The sequence below is a fragment of the Scyliorhinus torazame genome, chromosome 8 (assembly GCF_047496885.1).
Source record: "Scyliorhinus torazame isolate Kashiwa2021f chromosome 8, sScyTor2.1, whole genome shotgun sequence".
In the NCBI taxonomy this organism is placed as follows: domain Eukaryota; kingdom Metazoa; phylum Chordata; class Chondrichthyes; order Carcharhiniformes; family Scyliorhinidae; genus Scyliorhinus; species Scyliorhinus torazame.
In genome coordinates, this window is record NC_092714.1 from 270,052,520 (window position 1) to 270,079,701 (window position 27,182).

The following is a 27,182-nucleotide window of genomic DNA, read 5'->3' on the forward strand; positions in this document are numbered from 1 at the left end:
CTGTCTTAAATCCTTACGTCAATGGATAAACAGAGGATGCCTATTTTCTCTGGTTTGGAAGTCGCTGGTGAGATTGTGCCATTTAAAATTGTCAATAGCGGAGTAAGAAACATGGGAAAGATATTGGACTCAAGAGGATAGTTGTTGGCGTCAGAAATTCTGCTGAGGTAATGCTGCATCTTTTGAGGGAAAGTTGCAACAAATATCTGAAGAATGGGAGAGTAGGGATAGTTTTGGATTGCTTTGGTAAAGAGCTGACAAAAACAGGAAGAATCGAATGGCCTCTGTCTAGGTTGTAATCTTCCGCAGACCATTCGGAAGAGGTTTTTGTGATCGTTCTCTGCCTTGCACCAACTCAGCAAGGTTCTTTCTAAACCTGCAACATCCACCAAATATTAGGGCAGCGGGTACATGGGAACATTGTCAGTTGCAAGTGCTCCTCCGAGTCACTCACCATCCTAACTTGGAAAATAATCACCATTCCTCAACCGTCACTGGGTCAAATTCCTGAAACTCCCTCCACGACAACACTGAACAAAGAACATTACAGCGCAAGAACCAGGCCCTTCAGCCCAACAAGCCTGCATTGATCTAGATTTCTCATTTAGACCTACTACTTATTGCCCAAACGATCTGTACCCCTCCATTCCCCGCCCTGAAACAACAAAGAACATTACAGCACAGGAACTGAGAGTATACCAACACAGCTACATATGCACTGCAGCAGTTCAAGGTCATCCATAATCACATTCCCAAGGGCAATTAGGAATGGGCAATAAATGTTGCTTTGCAAGATTGCGATACCCACATCCCATAAACAAATAAAGTTCATGATTTCTCCCCAAAAAGTGTTCCTCCACAGTATATCCTACCTAGTTTGATTTCTACTATTTGAAAATGTATCATTCCACAATGTACTTTAGTCATTGAATTGAAAACTAATTGAGACACTAAGATAAAAAAAGCCATGATAGAGGACATAAATTAATTGGAAAAGAATCATGGAGAAGACAAGAGGAATTAGGGAGCCCTGATTAGGTGACATCATTGGGGGTCCCGAATTCTCGCAGTGAGGAAAGGCTGAGGGACACGAGGAGTTCCTGCTTTGAAGACTTTGAGAGAGTTAGAGATGATGCAATGGGTCTTCAACACAGTGAAGATTCGTGAGGAAGGCCATGCATTCGAGGAACAATATGGGAAAGAAGGTCCGAAGACAATCCCAGAGATAAGCTAAATAGTGAGTGAGGTTGGAACTTGGGAGGTCAAAAATGATTTTCTTATCAGATAACTGTCCAGGAATGTGAGTTATGAGAAAAGACACTGTAAACACGGCAGCAGTAATTAAGTCTTAGGCTATGAATACTTTGGGACACCCTGAGGCGGTCGGTAAATAAGTTCTTTCCTCTTCTGTGCTTTAGAAAGTTTAGAGGAATGGAAATGCTTGTTACAAGAGACAACCAAGCTTTGGGCAATGGTTTTAATGTCCCTTGACCTCAATGATTGATCACTGCTGGAAAAGGTTATTTCTGGGTGAACGTTTGGGAACAGGATAAGCTTCAGCCTTTGTATGTGAAGACCACCTCAATCAGGAACTCAAAAGCTCATGAACAGCAAGTGCCAACTGAGGTATACAGAAACAGAATAAATGTTCACTCAATAGAGGCAAATTTCAAGAATGCTATCAAATCATGGGTTCAGATAAGTATAAACTGCCTTGCTTATTCAAAGCTATCATCTGAAGAGCTCAATTAACCTCCCTGTAATCACTCTCTGGTGGTTATTATTCAATTTAAAAATAGGTAGCAGTAACTGTAATGAAGGTAGAAAATTGCTGTTACTACATTGAATGATTTGTGTTCAACCTTTAAGCAAAGGGCGTGCACATATCTTAGTTCCTTAATGTCCTGAAGATGTCTCAAAGTGATTTATAGCCAATGAGCTAATTTTATAGTCATTATGTCAGCAAATTCAGCAACCAATTTACACACAGTAATACTTTACAGACAACAATGGGTTAAATAATCAGCTAATGGTGCCAGAGGGACAAATGTTGCCCAGAACAGGAAGATGTCATTGCTCTTCAAATTGTGTCACAGGAACTTTTAAATCCATCTGAACAACCAGACAGCATCCTCAGTTTAGTGGCACCTCTGACATGACGGCACTCCCTCTGTACTGTGCTCAGGTGGCAGCCTTGATTATATGTTCAAGTCTCTGGAGTGGAGCTTAAACCAATGACCTTCAACTCAAAGGTGAAGAGTGTGCCCAATCAGCCAGGAATTAACAGGTATTTTGTCAGCCACAGAACTATTTTTAATGGTATTGATACTACGGGAAGATGTTACTGATGAGACTTAACAATAAAAAGATCTGCACTGTCTATATGGCAATGCGAAATAAATTAGTGGATGCTTCATAAATTACCCAAAACAGCTCAGGGTCATTACTCTGTTGCTTAAGTGTGCATGGAATCTATAAAATCATCTTTAATGGCAATTACACTCGTTATCCATTTAGTGAAGGGGATGTGAATGAAGAAATACGGATTTAAAAAGCACTGCATTATTTAAAGAATATTGGGTCTTTATATTGGTGCAAAGAGGAATCGAAGATGGGGGTGGAGGAAGAGACAAAGGCAATGTTCTCAAATTGTACTTGGAATTAAAATGCACTCAGTTGAAGAATTACATGTAAAGCAGGTACCTCCCCAGTAATAAGTCAAGTTTGAAATTCTAATTACAGAGTCATCGATCGTAATGCAGAAGTGTATAATATTCAAAGCCTTCCACTCTCATCGACTGGTTGGTTAATGGCTGCTGGTTAAGTCAGCAAGCTAGCAAATCAGCATCTGTGTGATGACCAGGTTCTAATCACCATGGAGATATAAACCCAATAGAACTAGATAAAAATTTTAACAAGCATGAGAGAGCATGAAAATTCTTTCAAAAGCCATACTGACCTGTATTTCTTCCTTTAGACAGATCCTTTTTTTTTAAACTCAAGAGATTGAAATTTAGCAAGGAATAGTGAGAGGTAGAGGTGTGCAATAATGCTAAAATAGAAAAAACCCGATGTCAGCTCTAACTCAGTACGTAGCCCCCTCGTCTCTGAGAGAGAAGGTTGTGGGATAACTCCAATGAGCTGTACGTCGTCCTTCTGATGCAATGTTAAATTAAAGCCTCATTTGCCCTCACAGGTAAGCATGGAAGATCCCATGGCGCTCCTTGAACATGGCGCCTTTCACAATCATGGTGTTTTACAACCAATATATTTATTTTTCAAGTTCAGTCATTACTGTAGTGAAAACCCCGCAGTCAATCAGTGCACAGCAAGATCACACAAGTAGGAATGTGCACTGTGTGTGTGCATGTGTCAGGGTGTGGCGATGGCAGAGGTTACCACTGATTGGAAACTTCAGTGGACCAGTCAAACAAATACCATGGTTATAAGACTAGATCTGAGGCTAGGTATTCTGCAGAGAGTAACTCACCTCCTGACACCCCACGGTTTGTCCACCATCTACAGGACATAAATCAGGATTGTGTTGGAATACTCCCCACTTACCTGAATGAGCTCCAACAACACCCAAGAAGCCCGACACCATCCAGGTCAAAGCATCTCGCTTGATTGGCACCTTAAACATTCACTTTACCCATCGCTGGTGTACAGTGGCTGCAGTGTCCATCATCGACAAGATGCACCGCAATAACTTGCCAAGGCTCCTTCGACAGCACCTGTCCATACCCACGTCTATCACCGAGAAGGGAAGTGTATCAGGTGCATGGAAACACCACCATCACCAAGTTCTCCACCAAGTCACTCACCATCCTGACTTGCAACTATGTCGTTGTTCATTCACTGTCGCTGGGTCAATATCCTGGAACACCCTAACAGCACACTGGATGTACCAACACCACATGGACTTCAGTGGTTCAAGAAAGTGGCTCATCACCACTCTTCTCAGGGGCAATTACCAATGGCTAATAAATGCTACGCCCAGCCAATGGTGCCCACATCCTGTGAATGAATAATTAAAAAAACACAAGATAATCAGATTTAGTGATGTTGAACGAGGGGTTGCGCACAAGGAATTGGTTTGGATACAAGGGAGAGTACCCTTGTTCATCTTTGAAATACGCAGTCTGACATCATATTTACAGCACAAGAACAGGCCATTTGGTCCAGTAGTTCCATGTCATTGTTTATACTCTACAAAAGCCTTCTCCCCCTTCCTTCCCACTCTATTAATATATCTCCCTATTCCTCTCTCCATCATGCTTATTAAGCTGCTCCTTAAATGAAACAATGCCAGTTGCTTCAATCATCCTTGTGGTAATGAATTCCATATTCTAACCACTCTCTGGGTGAATAAGTTGCTTCTGAATTTCCCATTGATTTATTAATGACTATCTTTATAGCCCCCCCAGTTCTGGCCTCCCATGCAAAATATTGCCCAGTCGAGAGGGCTCATGTCAAATAATGTACCTCTGACGGCAGGGGTAGCGTTAGCCTGGCTTTTCTGCTCAAGAGTGTGGAGGTCTCCCAGTGTTTCACGCGAGGCCTCCACACAGCAAGATCGCTGCACAGGTTCAGCCATGGTCTTGAGATGCTCGCCAAATGAGATTCCACCTGTTGCACTGTTGAGTGGGGTAACGACACAACGTAGCAGCACAAAGGTTTACAGCACAGATAGAGGCCACTTGGAGCGTGGAGGAAACATTAGCATGCGGAGTGAGTGAGCAAAATGGAGATGTGCTGCATCCTCTCAAGAGGGGAGGAAGCCACAGCTGTGGTGGGAGAGGGGAGAAGGAACCAGCTGACGGGGATTCGGAGAGATCAAAGGTTACAGTGGTTGAACTCTCTGAAAACAATAACTAGATGAAACTCGTCAAAGAATATTATTCATCGTAAGTCAGCACATAATCGATATGGAGTGTTTATTTAAGTGGCTTATTTATTGAAGCAGTCAACTATTGACTAAATACCTGCTGCTGGACACATGCAGCATTTAACTTGCTGTAAGAGGCAAATTTCCAATAGACCGTAATGGAAAATGATTAATGTTTTTTGGCTGACCTAAACAATAGAATCTCGAGAATCAGGAACTGTACTGACACTGGGTACCTGAAAAGAGCTGTTTGCCAGCGACACCTGGAGAACAAGTTCAAGCACTTTATTTGCAGCAGACGTTCTGTGTGCATACAGAATACAGCACAGATGGTCATTTGCTTCATCATGTGCCCAGGTAGCTCTCTGAAAGCACTACTCATCCTCCCACTCTTTCCCTACAGCCCTGCACAGTTTTTCTCTTTTTAAGTGCGTATCCAATTCCTTTTTGAAATAACTATTAAGTTTGTTTCCACCAGCCTTTCAATCACTTTCTGATTTCTCAGGAACCTTTCTCGAAAACATCAAAATAAATATTCCAAAAACACAAGGCTTCCTAAAGGCTTTTTAACTTGTCAACATTCATTTTTACAACAGCAACTTCCCACTGTTTCCACTCAACTACGTTTTTGCAAAGTTCCAGAAGAAGTGTTAGCATGAAATGGCTGATAATCTGCACATCATTGAAAACGTCCAGGATTTATTATCTGAAAGATAAATTACAAGTCCCAAAGCAACCCCAGGATACTGTGGGGATCAATCTGCTTGCATTTGATGCCTTAAAATGTCATTGACTAAAACCCGCAGGCAATGAATTGGTGCTGAAAACTTTTTGTGGGAAAAGTAAAGCAGAATAATCACATTTCTGAATATCAAGTTAAAATCTTCAAACAGCATCATTCAGCTTTGAAGGAAGCCATTTAGCCTGTGCTGTCTGTCTGAAAGAGCTACCATTGAGTCTCACTCCCACGTCTCTTTTCCCATCGCCATGCAAAACTTTCTCGTTCAAGGATTTATCCAATTCCGTTCCAAGTCACTACTGAAACTCCTTCCACCACCTTGTCAGACTGCGAATTCCAAATCACAACTTGATTAATTTAAAAAAAACTCAACTCCGACCACATCCACTTTCTTTTTGTAAATTATTTTAAACCTCGTGTCTTCTGATTACTGCCCCTCTTGCCAGTGAAAACTATTTCTCCTTACTTACTCGGTCAAAACACCAGGATTTTAAGCAGCTCCATTAATCATCCCCAAGTACTAAGGGGAACAATGTGGGCGGCGCGGTAGCACAGTGGTTAGCACAGTTGCTTCACAGCGGCAGAGGTCCCAGGTTCGATTCCCAGCTTGGGTCGCTGTCTGTGCAGAGTCTGCACATTCTCGTCGTGTCTGACTTTCCTCCGGGTGCTCTGGTTTCCGCCCACAGTCCAAAAGATGTGCAGGTTAGGTGGATAAATTGCCCTTAGTGCCCAGTAAGATTCGGTGGGGTTACTAGGTTACGGGGATAGGGTGGCGGTATGGGCTTAAGTAGGGAGTTCTTTCCAGGGGCTGGTGCAGACTCGATGGGCCGAACAGCCTTCCGCTGCACTGTAAATCCTATGATTCTATGAATCCCAGTTTGCTAGTCTTTCCACATAACTGCAGATATTTGGAGCAACCAATTTGTTAAATATGGGCTACACATGGGGAAAAGATAGAGTTGGCACGAAAGGCAAACAGGGCAGGGCAGACATCATTTACCAGGCACCCTGGTGTGCACACGGAGCCATTTCTGACACCAATTATTGTATTCCCTGTCCCCAAAATGTGTTTCTCCCTTAACAAAGTAAGTTTGGAGGCACTTATAAATCAAGTCCCAAACATGGTGCTGTTAAATTTTTGATCTAAGTTTTAACTGAAAATGAAAATAATTATTGGAGTTATAAAATGAGATCAATATTTGATCTCTGAAAACAAGCTTGTTGATTGAGCAGGGTAGGAATCCAAGTACAAAGAGCTGGGATGGCGGAGAAAAGAAAATCGAACTGAGCTCAACCCACTCACTTTTGTTTATTACGATACATTGAGAGAGAGAGAAAACGGTCCGTCTACTTAAACTATAAAGGTCTGTTAGTTGTCAACCAAAACAGAGAGTCTGGCTCAGTATGGTGAGGTGCACATACACTAGGTTAAGATAAATATTTGCTATTTTTTCCCAGGGCAATGAACTGACAGGGTGAGGATTTACAGGGCGATGTGGAAATAGCAGGGGGAGTGGGACTAAATCGATAACTTTTTCAAAGAGCTGACACAGACATAATGGGTCAGATTACCTCTTTCCATTCTGGAAGATTTGACAAAAAACCCTTGAAGTGTAAGGAGACCGGTGTCACATGACAGAATACAATCAAACGACTCTTTCATTTACACATCAGTTTATTAACAGGATCAGTTAACTTAAACCCTCTTATGCATTTAATGTCATCTGCCTACCTCAGTCACATCACATGGTGACAACGTGCAGGAGAATGGTCATAAGTCCTCACTGGGAGCACGTGTCAGAGACATGACAATAAAGCACTTGGCTGCTTTTAAGGGTTTCACTAGTTCAGTTCATCAACTACGCCCCACTGCTAAAGGGCAGACTGTTTGAGCTGAAGCTGATCTTCAGATAGGGAACAGGCCAGAGCAAGCAGCTAATTTACACGGTTCATAAAATATTCATTAAACCAAAAGAAGCGAAGACCACAGGATTCCTCAAGTTGTGATTTATATCCGAGGTCTTTTTAAAAATAACCAAATCTGCTTTAATGGAGGAGAGAGGCGAGGAGAAGGGGGGGGAGAATCACATGAACAAGTCGTCATATCCAGGAGGAGGAAGGTGGTCTGGATCGGGGCTGAAAAAAAAGAAACATTTTGTAACCATTCAGAAATCCGAACATTCAGCAAAAAAACCCACATCTCCTATCAGACCGCACAATTATTGTTTAAGGTTGTTATCCCTCCAGGATTGTTCTTAAGAATCAAAAGATTAATTTGGACACTGCTGAGAACAATGACTGGTTCCTGCAGGACAAACACAGCAGCTAAAAGGGCAAAGCTTTCACTTTTACTGCAGTAACTGGAGTGGACAACACAGGGTGAATAGCAGCAGGAGCCACAGGACCGCACTGGCGCCAAGCTGCTATCAGCACACACAGCTTGGAATTCACTGGGCTCCAATGAAAGGCCGAGTCGAGCGCAGACCCTACAAACACGTCCCCTGGGATTGCTGCAAGTTGTGTTGCAAAAGTTAGACTGAACACTAACATCTGAATACTTTCACCAACAACACATTCCTCTGTTCCTTAAAGCCCTGGTGATGTTAGGTGTAATTTTTAACCTGACATGGAAACTGGTAGCAAGTGAATCGCCTGTAAAAGCGCTCAATGCATCCGACAGGTATTCCGCACACGGGAGCTGAAACTCCATTGAGACTGGACAGACTTCTGGGCGGAATTCTCCCCTACCTGGCGGGGCGGGGGGTCCCAGTGTGATGGAGTGGCGGAAACTACCCCGGCGTCGGGCCGCCCCAAAGGTGCGGAGTCCGCACCTTTAGGGGCCAAGCCCTCACTGGAGCGGTTTCTGCTCCACCGGCTGGCGGGAAAGGCCTTTGGCGCCACGCCAGCCGGGGCCGAAAGGTCTTCGCCGGGCGACACGGGTCGGCGAATGCGCGGGAGCGTCAGCGGCTGCTGATGTCATCCCCGCGCATGCGCAGGGGAGGGGTCTCTTCCGCCTCTGCCATAGTGAAGACCATGGCGAAGGCGGAAGAAAAAGAGTGCCCCCACGGCACAGGCCCGCCCGCGGATCGGTGGGCCCCGATCGCGGGCCAGGCCGCCGTGGGGGTACCCCTGGGGCCAGATTTCCCCGCTCCACCACCAGGACCCCGGAGCCTGCCCGCGCTGCCTTGTCCCACCGTTCAAAAGGTGGTTTAATCCACGCTGGCGTGACAGGCATTCCAACAGCGGGACTTCGGCCCATCGCGGGCTGGAGAATCGGCGGGGGTGGGCCCGCCGACCAGCGCGGCGCGATTCCCGCCCCCGCCGAATCTCTGGTGGAGGAGACTTCGGGACACGGCGGGGGCGGGATTCACGCCAATCCCCGGCATTTCGCCGACCCGGTGGGCGGTCGGAGAATCCCACCCCTGATTTGGACAGTTCATGACCCTAATATCAGGTAATGTGGCAGTCACATCTTCAGAACCTGTTGAATGTCAGAGTGTGAAGTCTTTCTGAGCAGTAAGGTGAACTTTGTGACAGCCAATGACTATTTAACATAATTGAGACCTGGTTGAAAAAAGGCTCAGACATGGTTCCAAATATTCCAGGGTGGCTACGAAAGACAGTGGAGGAAAAGAAAGGAGGAGGGGTGGCAGGAGAACATCACAGTCCTGGAGAGAGTGGAGCGTCTGGAGAAATCAAGGACTGACCTAATTGGTTAGAGGTAAAAAGCAAGGAGGTATCATTTACACTACCGGGTGCATTTTATAAGGCACCATCTATGGGGAAAGATGTAGAGGAATATATTTGCAAAGTGATTACAAAGATGAACAAAAACTGGAGAGTAGTTATATTGGAGGGGCTTTAGTTATCCTAATATAGACTGCGAAAGGATAAGGATAAAGCGACCAGGGAGGTGTTTCTGAATTGTGCTCGGGGGAATTTTCTAGATTAGTAGGTTTCCAGAACAGGACATTACTGGATTTGGTTCTGTAGAATGAGAATCTCTCTCGCTCGCCTCCATCTCCCTCTCGCTCGCCTCCATCTCTCTCTCGCTCCCCTCCATCTCCCTCTCGCTCGCCTCCATCTCTCTCTCGCTCCCCTCCATCTCTCTCTTGCTGTCCTCCATCTCCCTCTCGCTCCCCTCCATCTCTCTCTCGCTCCCCTCCATCTCCCTCTCGCTCCCCTCCATCTCTCTCTCGCTCCGCTCCATCTCCCTCTCGCTCCCCTCCATCTCTCTCTCGCTCCCCTCCATCTCTCTCTCGCTCCCCTCCATCTCTCTCTCGCTCCCCTCCATCTCCCTCTCGCTCCCCTCCATCTCCCTCTCGATCCCCTCCATCGCTCTCTCGCTCCCCTCCATCTCTCTCTCGCTCCCCTCCATCTCTCTCACGCTCCCCTCCATCTCTCTCTCTCGCTCCCCTCCATCTCTCTCTCGCCGTTCTCCATCTCCCTCTCGCTCCCCTCCATCTCTCTCTCGCTCCCCTCCATCTCTCACTCGCTCCCCTCCATCTCTCACTCGCTCCCCTCCATCACTCTCGCTCCCCTCCATCTCTCTCTCGCTCCCCTCCATCTCTCTCTCGCTCCCCTCCATCTCTCTCTCGCTGTCCTCCATCTCCCTCTCGCTCCCCTCCATCTCTCTCGCGCTCCTCTCCATCTCTCTCTCGCTCCCCTCCATCTCCCTCTCGCTCCTCTCCATCTCCCTCTCGATACCCTCCATCGCTCTCTCGCTCCCCTCCATCTCTCTCTCGCTCCCCTCCATCTCTCTCACGCTCCTCTCCATCTCTCTCTCGCTCCCCTCCATCTCCCTCTCGCTCCTCTCCATCTCCCTCTCGATCCCCTCCATCGCTCTCTCGCTCCCCTCCATCTCTCGCTCGCTCCCCTCCATCTCTCTCTCGCTCCCCTCCATCTCTCTCTCGCTCCCCTCCATCTCCCTCTCGCTCCCCTCCACCTCTCTCTCGCTGCCTTCATCTCCCTCTCGGTCCCTTCCATCTCCCTCTCGCTCCCCTCCATCTCTCTCTCGCTCCCTCCATCTCTCTCTCGCTGTCCTCCATCGCCCTCTCGCTCCCCTCCATCTCCCTCTCGCTCCCCTCCATCTCTCTCTCGCTCCCTCCATCTCTCTCTCGCTGTCCTCCATCTCTGTCTCGCTCCGCTCCATCTCCCTCTCGCTCCCCTCCATCTCTCTCTCGCTCCCCTCCATCTCTCTCTCGCTCCCCTCCATCTCTCTCTCGCTCCCCTCCATCTCTCTCTCGCTCCCCTCCATCTCTCTCTCGCTCCCCTCCATCTCTCTCTCGCTGTCCTCCATCTCTCTCTCGCTCCCTCCATCTCCCTCTCGCTCCCCTCCATCTCTCTCTCGCTGCCCTCCATCTCCCTCTCGCTCCCCTCCATCTCCCTTTCCCTCCATTTCCCTCTTGCTCCCCTCCATCTCCTTCTCGCTCCCCTCCATCTCTCTCTCGCTCCCCTCCATCTCCCTCTCGCTCCCCTCCATCTCCGTCTCAGTCCCCTCCATCTCCCGCTCGCTCCCCTCCATCTCTCTCTCGCTCCCCTCCATCTCTCTCTCGCTCCATTCCATCTCCCTCTCGCTCCCCTCCAACTCTCTCTGGCTCCCTCCATCTCTCTCTCGCTGTCCTCCATCTCTCTCTCGCTCCGCTCCATCTCGCTCCCCTCCATCTCTCTCTCGCTCCCCTCCATCTCTCTCTCGCTCCCCTCCATCTCTCTCTCGCTCCCCTCCATCTCTCTCTCGCTCCCCTCCATCTCTCTCTCGCTCCCCTCCATCTCTCTCTCGCTGTCCTCCATCTCTCTCTCGCTCCCTCCATCTCCCTCTCGCTCCCCTCCATCTCTCTCTCGCTGCCCTCCATCTCCCTCTCGCTCCCCTCCATCTCCCTTTCCCTCCATTTCCCTCTTGCTCCCCTCCATCTCCTTCTCGCTCCCCTCCATCTCTCTCTCGCTCCCCTCCATCTCCCTCTCGCTCCCCTGCATCTCCCTCTCGATCCCCTCCATCGCTCTCTCGATCCCCTCCATCGCTCTCTCGCTCCCCTCCATCTCTCTCTCGCTCCCCTCCATCTCTCTCTCGCTCCCCTCCATCTCTCTCGCTGTTCTCCATCTCCCTCTCGCTCCCCTCCATCTCTCTCTCGCTCCCCTCCATCTCTCACTCGCTCCCCTCCATCACTCTCTCGCTCCCCTCCATCTCTCTCTTGCTGTCCTCCATCTCCCTCTTGCTCCCCTCCATCTCTCTCTCGCTCCCCTCCATCTCTCACTCGCTCCCCTCCATCACTCTCTCGCTCCCCTCCATCTCTCTCTCGCAGTCCTCCATCTCCCTCTCGCTCCCCTCCATCTCCCTCTCGCTGCCCTCCATCTCCCTCTCGCCCCCTCCATCTCTCTCTCGCTCCCCTCCATCTCTCTCTCGCTGTCCTCCATCTCTCTCTCGCTCCCCTCCATCTCCCTCTCGCTCCCCTCCATCTCTCTCTCGCTATCCTCCATCTCCCTCTCGCTCCCCTCCATCTCCCTCTCGCTCCCTTCCATCTCCCTCTCGCTCCCCTCCATCTCTCTCTCGCTCGCCTCCACCTCTCTCTCGCTCGCCTCCACCTCTCTCTCGCTCCCCTCCACCTCTCTCTCGCTCCCCTCCATCTCTCTCTCGCTCCCCTCCATCTCTCTCTCGCTCCCCTCCATCTCTCTCTCGCTCCCCTCCATCTCTCTCTCGCTGTCCTCCATCTCTCTCTCGCTCCCTCCATCTCCCTCTCGCTCCCCTCCATCTCTCTCTCGCTGCCCTCCATCTCCCTCTCGCTCCCCTCCATCTCCCTCTCGCTCCCCTCCATCTCCTTCTCGCTCCTCTCCATCTCTCTCTCGCTCCCCTCCATCTCCCTCTCGCTCCCTCCATCTCTCTCGCTCCTGTCAATCTCCCTCTCGCTCACTCCATCTTCCTCTCGCTCCCCTCCATCTCGCTCCCCTCCATCACCCTCTCGCTCCCCTCCATCTCCCTCTCGCTCCTCTCCATCTCCCTCTCGCTCGCCTCCATCTCTCTCTCGCTCCCTCCATCTCCCTCTCGCTCCCCTCCATCTCTCTCTCGCTGCCCTCCATCTCCCTCTCGCTCCCCTCCATCTCCCTTTCCCTCCATTTCCCTCTTGCTCCCCTCCATCTCCTTCTCGCTCCCCTCCATCTCTCTCTCGCTCCCCTCCATCTCCCTCTCGCTCCCCTGCATCTCCCTCTCGATCCCCTCCATCGCTCTCTCGATCCCCTCCATCGCTCTCTCGCTCCCCTCCATCTCTCTCTCGCTCCCCTCCATCTCTCTCTCGCTCCCCTCCATCTCTCTCGCTGTTCTCCATCTCCCTCTCGCTCCCCTCCATCTCTCTCTCGCTCCCCTCCATCTCTCACTCGCTCCCCTCCATCACTCTCTCGCTCCCCTCCATCTCTCTCTTGCTGTCCTCCATCTCCCTCTTGCTCCCCTCCATCTCTCTCTCGCTCCCCTCCATCTCTCACTCGCTCCCCTCCATCACTCTCTCGCTCGCCTCCATCTCTCTCTCGCAGTCCTCCATCTCCCTATCGCTCCCCTCCATCTCCCTCTCGCTGCCCTCCATCTCCCTCTCGCCCCCTCCATCTCTCTCTCGCTCCCCTCCATCTCTCTCGCTGTCCTCCATCTCTCTCTCGCTATCCTCCATCTCCCTCTCGCTCCCCTCCATCTCCCTCTCGCTCCCTTCCATCTCCCTCTCGCTCCCCTCCATCTCTCTCTCGCTCGCCTCCACCTCTCTCTCGCTCGCCTCCACCTCTCTCTCGCTCCCCTCCACCTCTCTCTCGCTCCCCTCCATCTCTCTCTCGCTCCCCTCCATCTCTCTCTCGCTCCCCTCCATCTCTCTCTCGCTCCCCTCCATCTCTCTCTCGCTGTCCTCCATCTCTCTCTCGCTCCCTCCATCTCCCTCTCGCTCCCCTCCATCTCTCTCTCGCTGCCCTCCATCTCCCTCTCGCTCCCCTCCATCTCCCTCTCGCTCCCCTCCATCTCCTTCTCGCTCCTCTCCATCTCTCTCTCGCTCCCCTCCATCTCCCTCTCGCTCCCTCCATCTCTCTCGCTCCTGTCAATCTCCCTCTCGCTCCCTCCATCTCCCTCTCGCTCCCCTCCATCTCGCTCCCCTCCATCACCCTCTCGCTCCCCTCCATCTCCCTCTCGCTCCTCTCCATCTCCCTCTCGCTCGCCTCCATCTCTCTCTCGCTCCCCTCCATCTCACTCTCGCTCCCCTCCATCTCACTCTCGCTCCCCTCCATCTCACTCTCGCTCCCCTCCATCTCTCTCTCGCTCCCCTCCATCTCTCTCTCGCTACCCTCCATCTCCCTCTCGCTCCCCTCCAATTCTCTCTCGCTCCCCTCCATCTCTCTCTCGCTCCCTCCATCTCGCTCCCCTCCATCTCCCTCTCGCTCCCTCCATCTCCGTCTCAGTCCCCTCCATCTCCCACTCGCTCCCCTCCATCTCTCTCTCGCTCCCCTCCATCTCTCTCTCGCTCCCCTCCATCTCTCTCTCGCTCTCCTCCATCTCTCTCTCGCTCCCCTCCATCTCTCTCTCGCTCCCCTCCATCTCACTCTCGCTCCCCTCCATCTATCTCTCGCTCCCTCCATCTCCCTCTCGCTCCCTCCATCTCCCTCTCGCTCCCCTCCATCTCCCTCTCGCTCCCTCCATCTCCGTCTCAGTCCCCTCCATCTCCCACTCGCTCCCCTCCATCTCTCTCTCGCTCCCCTCCATCTCTCTCTCGCTCCCCTCCATCTCTCTCTCGCTCCCCTCCATCTCTCTCTCGCTCCCCTCCATCTCTCTCTCGCTCCCCTCCATCTCACTCTCGCTCCCCTCCATCTCACTCTCGCTCCCCTCCATCTCACTCTCGCTCCCCTCCATCTCACTCTCGCTCCCCTCCATCTCACTCTCGCTCCCCTCCATCTCTCTCTCGCTCCCCTCCATCTCTCTCTCGCTCCCCTCCATCTCCCTCTCGCTCCCCTCCAATTCTCTCTCGCTCCCCTCCATCTCTCTCTCGCTCCCTCCATCTCCCTCTCGCTCCCTCCATCTCCCTCTCGCTCCCCTCCATCTCCCTCTCGCTCCCTCCATCTCCGTCTCAGTCCCCTCCATCTCCCACTCGCTCCCCTCCATCTCTCTCTCGCTCCCCTCCATCTCTCTCTCGCTCCCCTCCATCTCTCTCTCGCTCCCCTCCATCTCTCTCTCGCTCCCCTCCATCTCTCTCTCGCTCCCCTCCATCTCTCTCTCGCTCCCCTCCATCTCTCTCTCGCTCCCCTCCATCTCTTCTCGCTCCCCCCCATCTCTCTCTCGCTCCCCTCCATCTCTCTCTCGCTCCCCTCCATCTCTCTCTCGCTCCCCTCCATCTCCCTCTCGCTCCCCTCCACCTCTCTCTCGCTCCCTCCATCTCCCTCTCGCTCCCCTCCATCTCTCTCTCGCTCCCCTCCATCTCTCTCTCGCTCCCCTCCATCTCCCTCTCGCTCCCCTCCATCTCCCTCTCGCTCCCCTCCATCTCCCTCTCGCTCCCCTCCATCTCTCTCTCGCTCGCCTCCACCTCTCTCTCGCTCGCCTCCACCTCTCTCTCGCTCCCCTCCACCTCTCTCTCGCTCCCCTCCACCTCTCTCTCGCTGTCCTCCACCTCCCTCTCGCTGTCCTCCATCTCCCTCTCGCTGTCCTCCATCTCCCTCTCGCTCCCCTCCATCTCCCTCTCGCTCCCTCCATCTCCCTCTCGCTCCCCTCCATCTCCCTCTCGCTCCCCTCCATCTCCCTCTCGCTCCCCGACATCTCTCTCTCGCTCCCCTCCATCTCTCTCTCGCTCCCCTCCATCTCTCTCTCGCTCCCCTCCATCTCTCTCTCGCTCCCCTCCATCTCTCTCTCGCTCCCCTCCATCTCTCTCTCGCTGTCCTCCATCTCTCTCTCGCTCCCTCCATCTCCCTCTCGCTCCCCTCCATCTCTCTCTCGCTGCCCTCCATCTCCCTCTCGCTCCCCTCCATCTCCCTCTCGCTCCCCTCCATCTCCTTCTCGCTCCTCTCCATCTCTCTCTCGCTCCCCTCCATCTCCCTCTCGCTCCCTCCATCTCTCTCTCGCTCCTGTCCATCTCCCTCTCGCTCCCTCCATCTCCCTCTCGCTCCCCTCCATCTCCCTCTCGCTCCCCTCCATCACCCTCTCGCTCCCCTCCATCTCCCTCTCGCTCCTCTCCATCTCCCTCTCGCTCCCCTCCATCTCTCTCTCGCTCCCCTCCATCTCCCTCTCGCTCCCCTCCATCTCCCTCTCGCTCCCTCCATCTCCGTCTCAGTCCCCTCCATCTCCCACTCGCTCCCCTCCATCTCTCTCTCGCTCCCCTCCATCTCTCTCTCGCTCCCCTCCATCTCTCTCTCGCTCTCCTCCATCTCTCTCTCGCTCCCCTCCATCTCTCTCTCGCTCCCCTCCATCTCTCTCTCGCTCCCCTCCATCTCTTCTCGCTCCCCCCCATCTCTCTCTCGCTCCCCTCCATCTCTCTCTCGCTCCCCTCCATCTCTCTCTCGCTCCCCTCCATCTCCCTCTCGCTCCCCTCCATCTCCCTCTCGCTCCCCTCCACCTCTCTCTCGCTGCCTTCATCTCCCTCTCGGTCCCTTCCATCTCTCTCTCGCTCCCTCCATCTCTCTGTCGCTGTCCTCCATCGCCCTCTCGCTCCCCTCCATCTCCCTCTCGCTCCCCTCCATCTCTCTCTCGCTCCCTCCATCTCTCTCTCGCTGTCCTCCATCTCTCTCTCGCTCCCCTCCATCTCCCTCTCGCTCCCCTCCAACTCTCTCTGGCTCCCTCCATCTCTCTCTCGCTGTCCTCCATCTCTCTCTCGCTCCGCTCCATCTCCCTCTCGCTCCCCTCCATCTCTCTGTCGCTGTCCTCCATCTCTCTCTCGCTCCCCTCCATCTCTCTCTCGCTCCCCTCTATCTCTCTCTCGCTCCCCTCCATCTCTCTCTCGCTCCCCTCCATCTCTCTCTCGCTGTCCTCCATCTCCCTCTCGCTCCCCTCCATCTCTCTCTCGCTACCCTCCATCTCCCTCTCGCTCCCCTCCATCTCCCTTTCCCTCCATTTCCCTCTTGCTCCCCTCCATCTCCTTCTCGCTCCCCTCCATCTCTCTCTCGCTCCCCTCCATCTCCCTCTCGCTCCCCTGCATCTCCCTCTCGATCCCCTCCATCGCTCTCTCGATCCCCTCCATCGCTCTCTCGCTCCCCTCCATCTCTCTCTCGCTCCCCTCCATCTCTCTCTCGCTCCCCTCCATCTCTCTCGCTGTTCTCCATCTCCCTCTCGCTCCCCTCCATCTCTCTCTCGCTCCCCTCCATCTCTCACTCGCTCCCCTCCATCACTCTCTCGCTCCCCTCCATCTCTCTCTTGCTGTCCTCCATCTCCCTCTTGCTCCCCTCCATCTCTCTCTCGCTCCCCTCCATCTCTCACTCGCTCCCCTCCATCACTCTCTCGCTCCCCTCCATCTCTCTCTCGCAGTCCTCCATCTCCCTCTCGCTCCCCTCCATCTCCCTCTCGCTGCCCTCCATCTCCCTCTCGCCCCCTCCATCTCTCTCTCGCTCCCCTCCATCTCTCTCTCGCTGTCCTCCATCTCTCTCTCGCTCCCCTCCATCTCCCTCTCGCTCCCCTCCATCTCTCTCTCGCCATCCTCCATCTCCCTCTCGCTCCCCTCCATCTCCCTCTCGCTCCCTTCCATCTCCCTCTCGCTCCCCTCCATCCCTCTCTCGCTCGCCTCCACCTCTCTCTCGCTCGCCTCCACCTCTCTCTCGCTCCCCTCCACCTCTCTCTCGCTCCCCTCCATCTCTCTCTCGCTGTCCTCCATCTCCCTCTCGCTGTCCTCCATCTCCCTCTCGCTGTCCTCCATCTCCCTCTCGCTCCCCTCCATCTCCCTCTCGCTCCCCTCCATCTCTCTCTCGCTCCCCTCCATCTCTCTCTCGCTCCCCTCCATCTCTCTCTCGCTCCCTCCATCTCTCTCTCGCTCCCCTCCATCTCACTCTCGCTCCGCTCCATCTCCCTCTCTCTCCCATCCATCTCTCTCTCGCTCCCCTCCATCCCTCTCTCGCTCCCCTCCATCTCTCTCTCGCTCCCCTCCATCTCTCTCTCGCTCCCCTCCATCTCTCTCTCGCTCCCCTCCATCTCTCTCTCGCTGTCCTCCATCTCTCTCTCGCTCCCTCCATCTCCCTCTCGCTCCCCTCCATCTCTCTCTCGCTGCCCTCCATCTCCCTCTCGCTCCCCTCCATCTCCCTCTCGCTCCCCTCCATCTCCTTCTCGCTCCTCTCCATCTCTCTCTCGCTCCCCTCCATCTCCCTCTCGCTCCCTCCATCTCTCTCGCTCCTGTCAATCTCCCTCTCGCTCCCTCCATCTCCCTCTCGCTCCCCTCCATCTCGCTCCCCTCCATCACCCTCTCGCTCCCCTCCATCTCCCTCTCGCTCCTCTCCATCTCCCTCTCGCTCGCCTCCATCTCTCTCTCGCTCCCCTCCATCTCACTCTCGCTCCCCTCCATCTCACTCTCGCTCCCCTCCATCTCACTCTCGCTCCCCTCCATCTCTCTCTCGCTCCCCTCCATCTCTCTCTCGCTACCCTCCATCTCCCTCTCGCTCCCCTCCAATTCTCTCTCGCTCCCCTCCATCTCTCTCTCGCTCCCTCCATCTCCCTCTCGCTCCCTCCATCTCCCTCTCGCTCCCCTCCATCTCCCTCTCGCTCCCTCCATCTCCGTCTCAGTCCCCTCCATCTCCCACTCGCTCCCCTCCATCTCTCTCTCGCTCCCCTCCATCTCTCTCTCGCTCCCCTCCATCTCTCTCTCGCTCTCCTCCATCTCTCTCTCGCTCCCCTCCATCTCTCTCTCGCTCCCCTCCATCTCTCTCTCGCTCCCCTCCATCTCTTCTCGCTCCCCCCCATCTCTCTCTCGCTCCCCTCCATCTCTCTCTCGCTCCCCTCCATCTCTCTCTCGCTCCCCTCCATCTCCCTCTCGCTCCCCTCCACCTCTCTCTCGCTGCCTTCATCTCCCTCTCGGTCCCTTCCATCTCTCTCTCGCTCCCTCCATCTCTCTGTCGCTGTCCTCCATCGCCCTCTCGCTCCCCTCCATCTCCCTCTCGCTCCCCTCCATCTCTCTCTCGCTCCCTCCATCTCTCTCTCGTTGTCCTCCATCTCTCTCTCGCTCCCCTCCATCTCCCTCTCGCTCCCCTCCAACTCTCTCTGGCTCCCTCCATCTCTCTCTCGCTGTCCTCCATCTCTCTCTCGTTCCCCTCCATCTCCCTCTCGCTGCCCTCCATCTCTCTCTCGCTCCCCTCCATCTCTCTCTCGCTCCCCTCCATCTCTCTCTCGCTCCCCTCCATCTCTCTCTCGCTCCCCTCCATCTACCTCTCGCTCCCCACCATCTCCCTCTCGCTCCCTCCATCTCCCTCTCGCTCCCCTCCATCTCCTTCTCGCTCCCCTCCATCTCCCTCCCCTCCATCTCCCTCTCGCTCCCCTCCATCTCCTTCTCGCTCCTCTCCATCTCTCTCTCGCTCCCCTCCATCTCCCTCTCGCTCCCTCCATCTCTCTCTCGCTCCTCTCCATCTCCCTCTCGCTCCCTCCATCTCCCTCTCGCTCCTCTCCATCTCGCTCCCCTCCATCTCCCTCTCGCTCCTCTCCATCTCCCACTCGCTCCCCTCCATCTCTCTCTCGCTCCCCTCCATCTCACTCTCGCTCCCCTCCATCTCACTCTACCTCCCCTCCATCTCTCTCTCGCTCCCCTCCATCTCTCTCTCGCTCCCTCCATCTCTCTCTCGCTGTCCTCCATCTCTCTCTCGCTCATCTCCATCTCCCTCTCGCTGCCCTCCATCTCCCTCTCGCTGCCCTCCATCTCTCTCTCGCTGCCCTCCATCTCTCTCTCGCTCCCTCCATCTCTCTCTCGCTGTCCTCCATCTCTCTCTCGCACCCCACCATCTCCCACTCGCTCCCCTCCATCTCTCTCTGACTCCCTCCATCTCTCTCTCGCTGTCCTCCATCTCCCTCTCGGTCCCTTCCATCTCCCTCTTGCTCCCCTCCATCTCTATCTCGCTCTCTCCATCTCTCTCTCGCTGTCCTCCATCGCCCTCTCGCTCCCCTCCATCTCCCTCTCGCTCTCCTCCATCTCTCTCTCGCTCCCTCCATCTCTCTCTCGCTCCCCTCCATATCTCTCTCGCTCCCCTCCATCTCCCTCTCGCTCCCCTCCATCTCTCTCTGGCTCCCTCCATCTCTCTCTCGCTGTCCTCCATCTCTCTCTCGCTCCCCTCCATCTCCCTCTCGCTGCCCTCCATCTCTCTCTCGCTCCCCTCCATCTCTCTCTCGCTCCCTCCATCTCTCTCTCGCTGTCCTCCATCTCTCTCTCGCTCCCCACCATCTCCCTCTCGCTCCCCTCCATCTCCCTCTGGCTCCCACCATCTCTCTCTCGCTGTCCTCCATCTCTCTCTCTCGCTCCCCTCCATCTCGCACCCCTCCACCTCTCTCTCGCTCCCTCCATCTCTCTCTCGCTGTCCTCCATCTCTCTCTCGCTCCCCTCCATCTCCCTCACGCAATTCTCCATCTCTCTCTCGCTCCCTCCATCTCGCTCCCCTCCATCTCTCTCTCGCTCCCTCCATCTCTCTCTCGCTGTCCTCCATCTCTCTCTCGCTCCCCTCCATCTCCCTCTCGCTCCCCTCCATCTCCCTCTCGCTCCCCTCCATCTCTCTCTCGCTCCCCACCATCTCCCTCTCGCTCCCCTCCATCTCTCTCTCGCTCCCTCCATCTCTCTCTCGCTGTCCTCCATCTCTCTCTCGCTCCCCTCCATCTCTCTCTCGCTCAGCTCCATCTCCCTCTCGCTCCCCTCCATCTCTCTCTCGCTCCCCCCCCATCTCTCTCTCGCTCCCCTCCATCTCTCTCTCGCTCCCCTCCATCTCTCTCTCGCTCCCCTCCATCTCTCTCTCGCTCACTCCATCTCTCTCTCGCTCACCTCCATCTCTCTCTCGCTGTCCTCCATCTCCCTCTCGCTCCCCTCCATCTCCCTCTCGCTCCCCTCCATCTCCCTCTCGCTCCCCTCCATCTCCATCTCGCTCCCCTCCATCTCTCCCTCGCTCGCCTCCATCTCTCTCTCGCTCCCCTCCATCTCTCTCTCGCTGTCCTCCATCTCCCTCTCGCTCCCCTCCATCTCTCTCTCGCTCCCCTCCATCTCTCTCTCGCTCCCCTCCATCTCCCTCTCGATCCCCTCCATCACTCTCTCGCTCCCCTCCATCTCTCTCGCGCTCCCCTCCATCTCTCTCTCGCTGTTCTCCATCTCCCTCTCGCTCTCCTCCATCTCTCTCTCGCGCCCCTCCATCTCTCACTCGCTCCCCTCCATCACTCTCTCGCTCCCCTCCATCTCTCTCTCGCTGTCCTCCATCTCCCTCTCGCTCCCCTCCATCTCTCTCTCGCTCCCCTCCATCTCTCTCTCGCTCCCCTCCATCTCTCACTCGCTCCCCTCCATCTCTCACTCGCTCCCCTCCATCACTATCTCGCTCCCCTCCATCTCTCTCTCGCTGTCCTCCATCTCCCTCTCGCTCCCCTCCATCTCCCTCTCGCTCCCCTCCATCTCGCTCTCGCCCCCTCCATCTCTCTCTCGCTCCCCTCCATCTCTCTCTCGCTGTCCTCCATCTCTCTCTCGCTCCCCTCCATCTCCCTCTCACTCCCCGCCATCTCTCTCTCGCTCCCCTCCATCTCTCTCTCGCTAGCCTCCATCTCCCTCTCGCTCCCCTCCACCTCTCTCTCGCTGCCTTCATCTCCCTCTCGGTCCCTTCCATCTCCCTCTCGCTCCCCTCCATCACTCTCTCGCTCCCTCCATCTCTCTCTCGCTGTCCTCCATCGCCCTCTCGCTCTCCTCCATCTCCCTCTCGCTCCCCTCCATCTCTCTCTCGCTCCCTCCATCTCTCTCTCGCTGTCCTCCATCTCTCTCTCGCTCCCCTCCATCTCCCTCTCGCTCCCCTCCAACTCTCTCTGGCTCCCTCCATCTCTCTCTCGCTGTCCTCCATCTCTCTCTCGCTCCCCTCCATCTCCCTCTCGCTGCCCTCCATCTCCCTCTCGCTGCCCTCCATCTCCCTCTCACTCCCCTCCATCTCCCTCTCACTCCCCTCCATCTCCCTCTCACTCCCCTCCATCTCCCTCTCGCTCCCCTCCATCTCCGTCTCGTTCCCCTCCATCTCCCTCTCGCTCCCCTCCATCTCTCTCTCGCTCCCCTCCATCTCTCTCTCGCTCCCCTCCATCTCTCTCTCGCTCCCTCCATCTCCCTCTCGCTCCCTCCATCTCCCTCTCGCTCCCTCCATCTCTCTCTCGCTCCGCTCCATCTCCCTCTCGCTCCCCTCCATCTCTCTCTCGCTCTCCTCCATCTCTCTCTCGCTCCCCTCCATCTCTCTCTCGCTCCCCTCCATCTCTCTCTCGCTGTCCTCCATCTCTCTCTCGCTGTCCTCCATCTCTCTCTCGCTCCCTTCATCTCCCTCTCGCTCCCTCCATCTCCCTCTCGCTCCCCTCCATCTCTCTCTCGCTGCCCTCCATCTCCCTCTCGCTCCCCTCCATCTCCCTCCCCTCCATCTCCCTCTCGCTCCCCTCCATCTCCCTCTCGATCCCCTCCATTGCTCTCTCGCTCTCCTCCATCTCCCTCTCGCTCCCCTCCATCTCTCTCTCGCTCCACTCCATCTCTCTCTCGCTGTTCTCCATCTCCCTCTCGCTCCGCCTCCATCTCTCTCTCGCTCCCCTCCACCTCTCTCTCGCTGTCCTCCATCTCTCTCTCGCTCCCTCCATCTCCATCTCGCTCGCCTCCATCTCTCTCTCGCTCGCCTCCATCTCTCTCTCGCTCCCCTCCATCTCTCTCTCGCTGTCCTCCATCTCCCTCTCGCTCCCCTCCATCTCCCTCTCGATCCCCTCCATCGCTCCCCTCCATCTCTCTCTCGCTCCCCTCCATCTCTCTCTCGCTCCCCTCCATCTCTCTCTCGCTGTTCTCCATCTTCCTCTCGCTCCCCTCCATCTCTCTCTCGCGCCCCTCCATCTCTCACTCGATCCCCTCCATCACTCTCTCGCTCCCCTCCATCTCCCTCTCGCTGTCCTCCATCTCCCTCTCGCTCCCCCCATGACTCTCTCGCTCCCCTCCATCTCTCTCTCGCTGTCCTCCATCTCCCTCTCGCTCCCCTCCATCTCCCTCTCGCTCCCCTCCATCTCCCTCTCGCCCCCTCCATCTCTCTCTCGCTCCCCTCCATCTCTCTCTCGCTGCCTTCATCTCCCTCTCGGTCCCTTCCATCTCCCTCTCGCTCCCCTCCATCACTCTCTCGCTCCCTCCATCTCTCTCTCGCTGTCCTCCATCGCCCTCTCGCTCCCCTCCATCTCCCTCTCGCTCCCCTCCATCTCTCTCTCGCTCCCTCCATCTCTCTCTCGCTGTCCTCCATCGCCCTCTCGCTCCCCTCCATCTCCCTCTCGCTCCCCTCCATCTCCCTCTCGCTCCCCTCCAACTCTCTCTGGCTCCCTCCATCTCTCTCTCGCTTTCCTCCATCTCTCTCTCGCTCCCCTCCATCTCCCTCTCGCTCCCCTCCATCTCCCTCTCGCTCCCCTCCAACTCTCTCTGGCTCCCTCCATCTCTCTCTCGCTGTCCTCCATCTCTCTCTCGCTCCCCTCCATCTCCCTCTCGCTCCCCTCCATCTCCCTCTCGCTCCCCTCCAACTCTCTCTGGCTCCCTCCATCTCTCTCTCGCTGTCCTCCATCTCTCTCTCGCTCCCCTCCATCTCTCTCTCGCTCCCCTCCATCTCTCTCTCGCTCCCGTCCATCTCCCTCTCGCTCCCCTCCATCTCCCTCTCGTTCCCCACCATCTCCCTCTCGCTCCCTCCATCTCCCTCTCGCTCCCCTCCATCTCCCTCTCGCTCCCCTCCATCTCCCTCTCGCTCCCCTCCATCTCCCTCTCGCTCCCCTCCATCTCCCTCTCGCTCCCCTCCATCTCTCTCTCGCTGTCCTCCATCTCTCTCTCGCTCCCCTCCATCTCCCTCTCGCTCCCCTCCATCTCTCTCTCGCTCCCCTCCATCTCTCTCTCGCTAGCCTCCATCTCCCTCTCGCTCCCCTCCACCTCTCTCTCGCTGCCTTCATCTCCCTCTCGGTCCCTTCCATCTCCCTCTCGCTCCCCTCCATCACTCTCTAGCTCCCTCCATCTCTCTCTCGCTGTCCTCCATCGCCCTCTCGCTCTCCTCCATCTCCCTCTCGCTCCCCTCCATCTCTCTCTCGCTCCCTCCATCTCTCTCTCGCTGTCCTCCATCTCTCTCTCGCTCCCCTCCATCTCCCTCTCGCTCCCCTCCAACTCTCTCTGGCTCCCTCCATCTCTCTCTCGCTGTCCTCCATCTCTCTCTCGCTCCCCTCCATCTCCCTCTCGCTGCCCTCCATCTCCCTCTCGCTGCCCTCCATCTCCCTCTCACTCCCCTCCATCTCCCTCTCGCTCCCCTCCATCTCCGTCTCGTTCCCCTCCATCTCCCTCTCGCTCCCCTCCATCTCTCTCTCGCTCCCCTCCATCTCTCTCTCGCTCCCTCCATCTCCCTCTCGCTCCCTCCATCTCCCTCTCGCTCCCTCCATCTCTCTCTCGCTCCGCTCCATCTCCCTCTCGCTCCCCTCCATCTCTCTCTCGCTCTCCTCCATCTCTCTCTCGCTGTCCTCCATCTCTCTCTCGCTGTCCTCCATCTCTCTCTCGCTGTCCTCCATCTCTCTCTCGCTCCCTCCATCTCCCTCTCGCTCCCTCCATCTCCCTCTCGCTCCCCTCCATCTCTCTCTCGCTGCCCTCCATCTCCCTCTCGCTCCCCTCCATCTCCCTCCCCTCCATCTCCCTCTCGCTCCCCTCCATCTCCCTCTCGATCCCCTCCATCGCTCTCTCGCTCCCCTCCATCTCCCTCTCGCACCCCTCCATCTCTCTCTCGCTCCACTCCATCTCTCTCTCCCTGTTCTCCATCTCCCTCTCGCTCCGCCTCCATCTCTCTCTCGCTCCCCTCCATCTCTCTCTCGCTGTCCTCCATCTCTCTCTCGCTCCCTCCATCTCCATCTCGCTCGCCTCCATCTCTCTCTCGCTCGCCTCCATCTCTCTCTCGCTCGCCTCCATCTCTCTCTCGCTCCCCTCCATCTCTCTCTCGCTGTCCTCCATCTCCCTCTCGCTCCCCTCAATCTCCCTCTCGATCCCCTCCATCGCTCCCCTCCATCTCTCTCTCGCTCCCCTCCATCTCTCTCTCGCTCCCCTCCATCTCTCTCTCGCTGTTCTCCATCTCCCTCTCGCTCCCCTCCATCTCTCTCTCGCGCCCCTCCATCTCTCACTCGCTCCCCTCCATCACTCTCTCGCTCCCCTCCATCTCTCTCTCGCTGTCCTCCATCTCACTCTCGCTCCCCCCATCACTCTCTCGCTCCCCTCCATCTCTCTCTCGCTGTCCTCCATCTCCCTCTCGCTCCCCTCCATCTCCCTCTCGCTCCCCTCCATCTCCCTCTCGCCCCCTCCATCTCTCTCTCGCTCCCCTCCATCTCTCTCTCGCTGTCCTCCATCTCTCTCTCGCTCCCCTCCATCTCCCTCTCGCTCCCCTCCATCTCTCTCTCGCTCCCCTCCATCTCTCTCTCGCTACCCTCCATCTCCCTCTCGCTCCCCTCCACCTCTCTCTCGCTGCCTTCATCTCCCTCTCGGTCCCTTCCATCTCCCTCTCGCTCCCCTCCATCACTCTCTCGCTCCCTCCATCTCTCTCTCGCTGTCCTCCATCGCCCTCTCGCTCCCCTCCATCTCCCTCTCGCTCCCCTCCATCTCTCTCTCGCTCCCTCCATCTCTCTCTCGCTGTCCTCCATCTCTCTCTCGCTCCCCTCCATCTCCCTCTCGCTGCCCTCCATCTCTCTCTCGCTCCCCTCCATCTCTCTCTCGCTCCCGTCCATCTCCCTCTCGCTCCCCTCCATCTCCCTCTCGTTCCCCACCATCTCCCTCTCGCTCCCTCCATCTCCCTCTCACTCCCCTCCATCTCCCTCTCGCTCCCCTCCATCTCCCTCTCGCTCCCCTCCATCTCCCTCTCGCTCCCCTCCATCTCCCTCTCGCTCCCCTCCATCTCCCTCTCGCTCCCCTCCATCTCCGTCTCGCTCCCCTCCATCTCCCTCTCGCTCCCTTCCATCTCCCTCTCGCTCCCCTCCATCACTCTCTCGCTCCCTCTATCTCTCTCTCGCTGTCCTCCATCGCCCTCTCGCTCCCCTCCATCTCCCTCTCGCTCCCCTCCATCTCTCTCTCGCTCCCTCCATCTCTCTCTCGCTGTCCTCCATCTCTCTCTCGCTCCCCTCCATCTCCCTCTCGCTCCCCTCCATCTCCCTCTCGCTCCCCTCCAACTCTCTCTGGCTCCCTCCATCTCTCTCTCGCTGTCCTCCATCTCTCTCTCGCTCCCCTCCATCTCCCTCTCGCTCCCCTCCATCTCCCTCTCGCTCCCCTCCAACTCTCTCTGGCTCCCTCCATCTCTCTCTCGCTGTCCTCCATCTCTCTCTCGCTCCCCTCCATCTCCCTCTCGCTCCCCTCCATCTCCCTCTCGCTCCCCTCCAACTCTCTCTGGCTCCCTCCATCTCTCTCTCGCTGTCCTCCATCTCTCTCTCGCTCCCCTCCATCTCTCTCTCGCTCCCCTCCATCTCTCTCTCGCTCCCGTCCATCTCCCTCTCGCTCCCCTCCATCTCCCTCTCGTTCCCCACCATCTCCCTCTCGCTCCCTCCATCTCCCTCTCGCTCCCCTCCATCTCCCTCTCGCTCCCCTCCATCTCGCTCCCCTCCATCTCCCTCTCGCTCCCCTCCATCTCCCTCTCGCTCCCCTCCATCTCCCTCTCGCTCCCCTCCATCTCTCTCTCGCTGTCCTCCATCTCTCTCTCGCTCCCCTCCATCTCCCTCTCGCTCCCCTCCATCTCTCTCTCGCTCCCCTCCATCTCTCTCTCGCTAGCCTCCATCTCCCTCTCGCTCCCCTCCACCTCTCTCTCGCTGCCTTCATCTCCCTCTCGGTCCCTTCCATCTCCCTCTCGCTCCCCTCCATCACTCTCTAGCTCCCTCCATCTCTCTCTCGCTGTCCTCCATCGCCCTCTCGCTCTCCTCCATCTCCCTCTCGCTCCCCTCCATCTCTCTCTCGCTCCCTCCATCTCTCTCTCGCTGTCCTCCATCTCTCTCTCGCTCCCCTCCATCTCCCTCTCGCTCCCCTCCAACTCTCTCTGGCTCCCTCCATCTCTCTCTCGCTGTCCTCCATCTCTCTCTCGCTCCCCTCCATCTCCCTCTCGCTGCCCTCCATCTCCCTCTCGCTGCCCTCCATCTCCCTCTCACTCCCCTCCATCTCCCTCTCGCTCCCCTCCATCTCCGTCTCGTTCCCCTCCATCTCCCTCTCGCTCCCCTCCATCTCTCTCTCGCTCCCCTCCATCTCTCTCTCGCTCCCTCCATCTCCCTCTCGCTCCCTCCATCTCCCTCTCGCTCCCTCCATCTCTCTCTCGCTCCGCTCCATCTCCCTCTCGCTCCCCTCCATCTCTCTCTCGCTCTCCTCCATCTCTCTCTCGCTGTCCTCCATCTCTCTCTCGCTGTCCTCCATCTCTCTCTCGCTGTCCTCC

At 56.1% G+C, this 27,182-nt stretch overlaps 1 protein-coding gene across 1 annotated transcript in view; it reads right to left on the reverse strand.

Annotated features, from left to right (window-relative positions):
- Positions 1 to 7,284: 7,284 nt before the first annotated feature.
- Positions 7,285 to 27,182, reverse strand: part of psmf1 (proteasome inhibitor subunit 1) — a 140,379-nt gene continuing 120,481 nt past the window's right edge. The window contains exon 7 of the mRNA XM_072515302.1: positions 7,285 to 7,763. Within this exon, the coding sequence (XP_072371403.1) occupies positions 7,712 to 7,763 (52 nt within the window). The 3' untranslated portion in view covers positions 7,285 to 7,711. The remainder of the gene's footprint in view (positions 7,764 to 27,182) is intronic.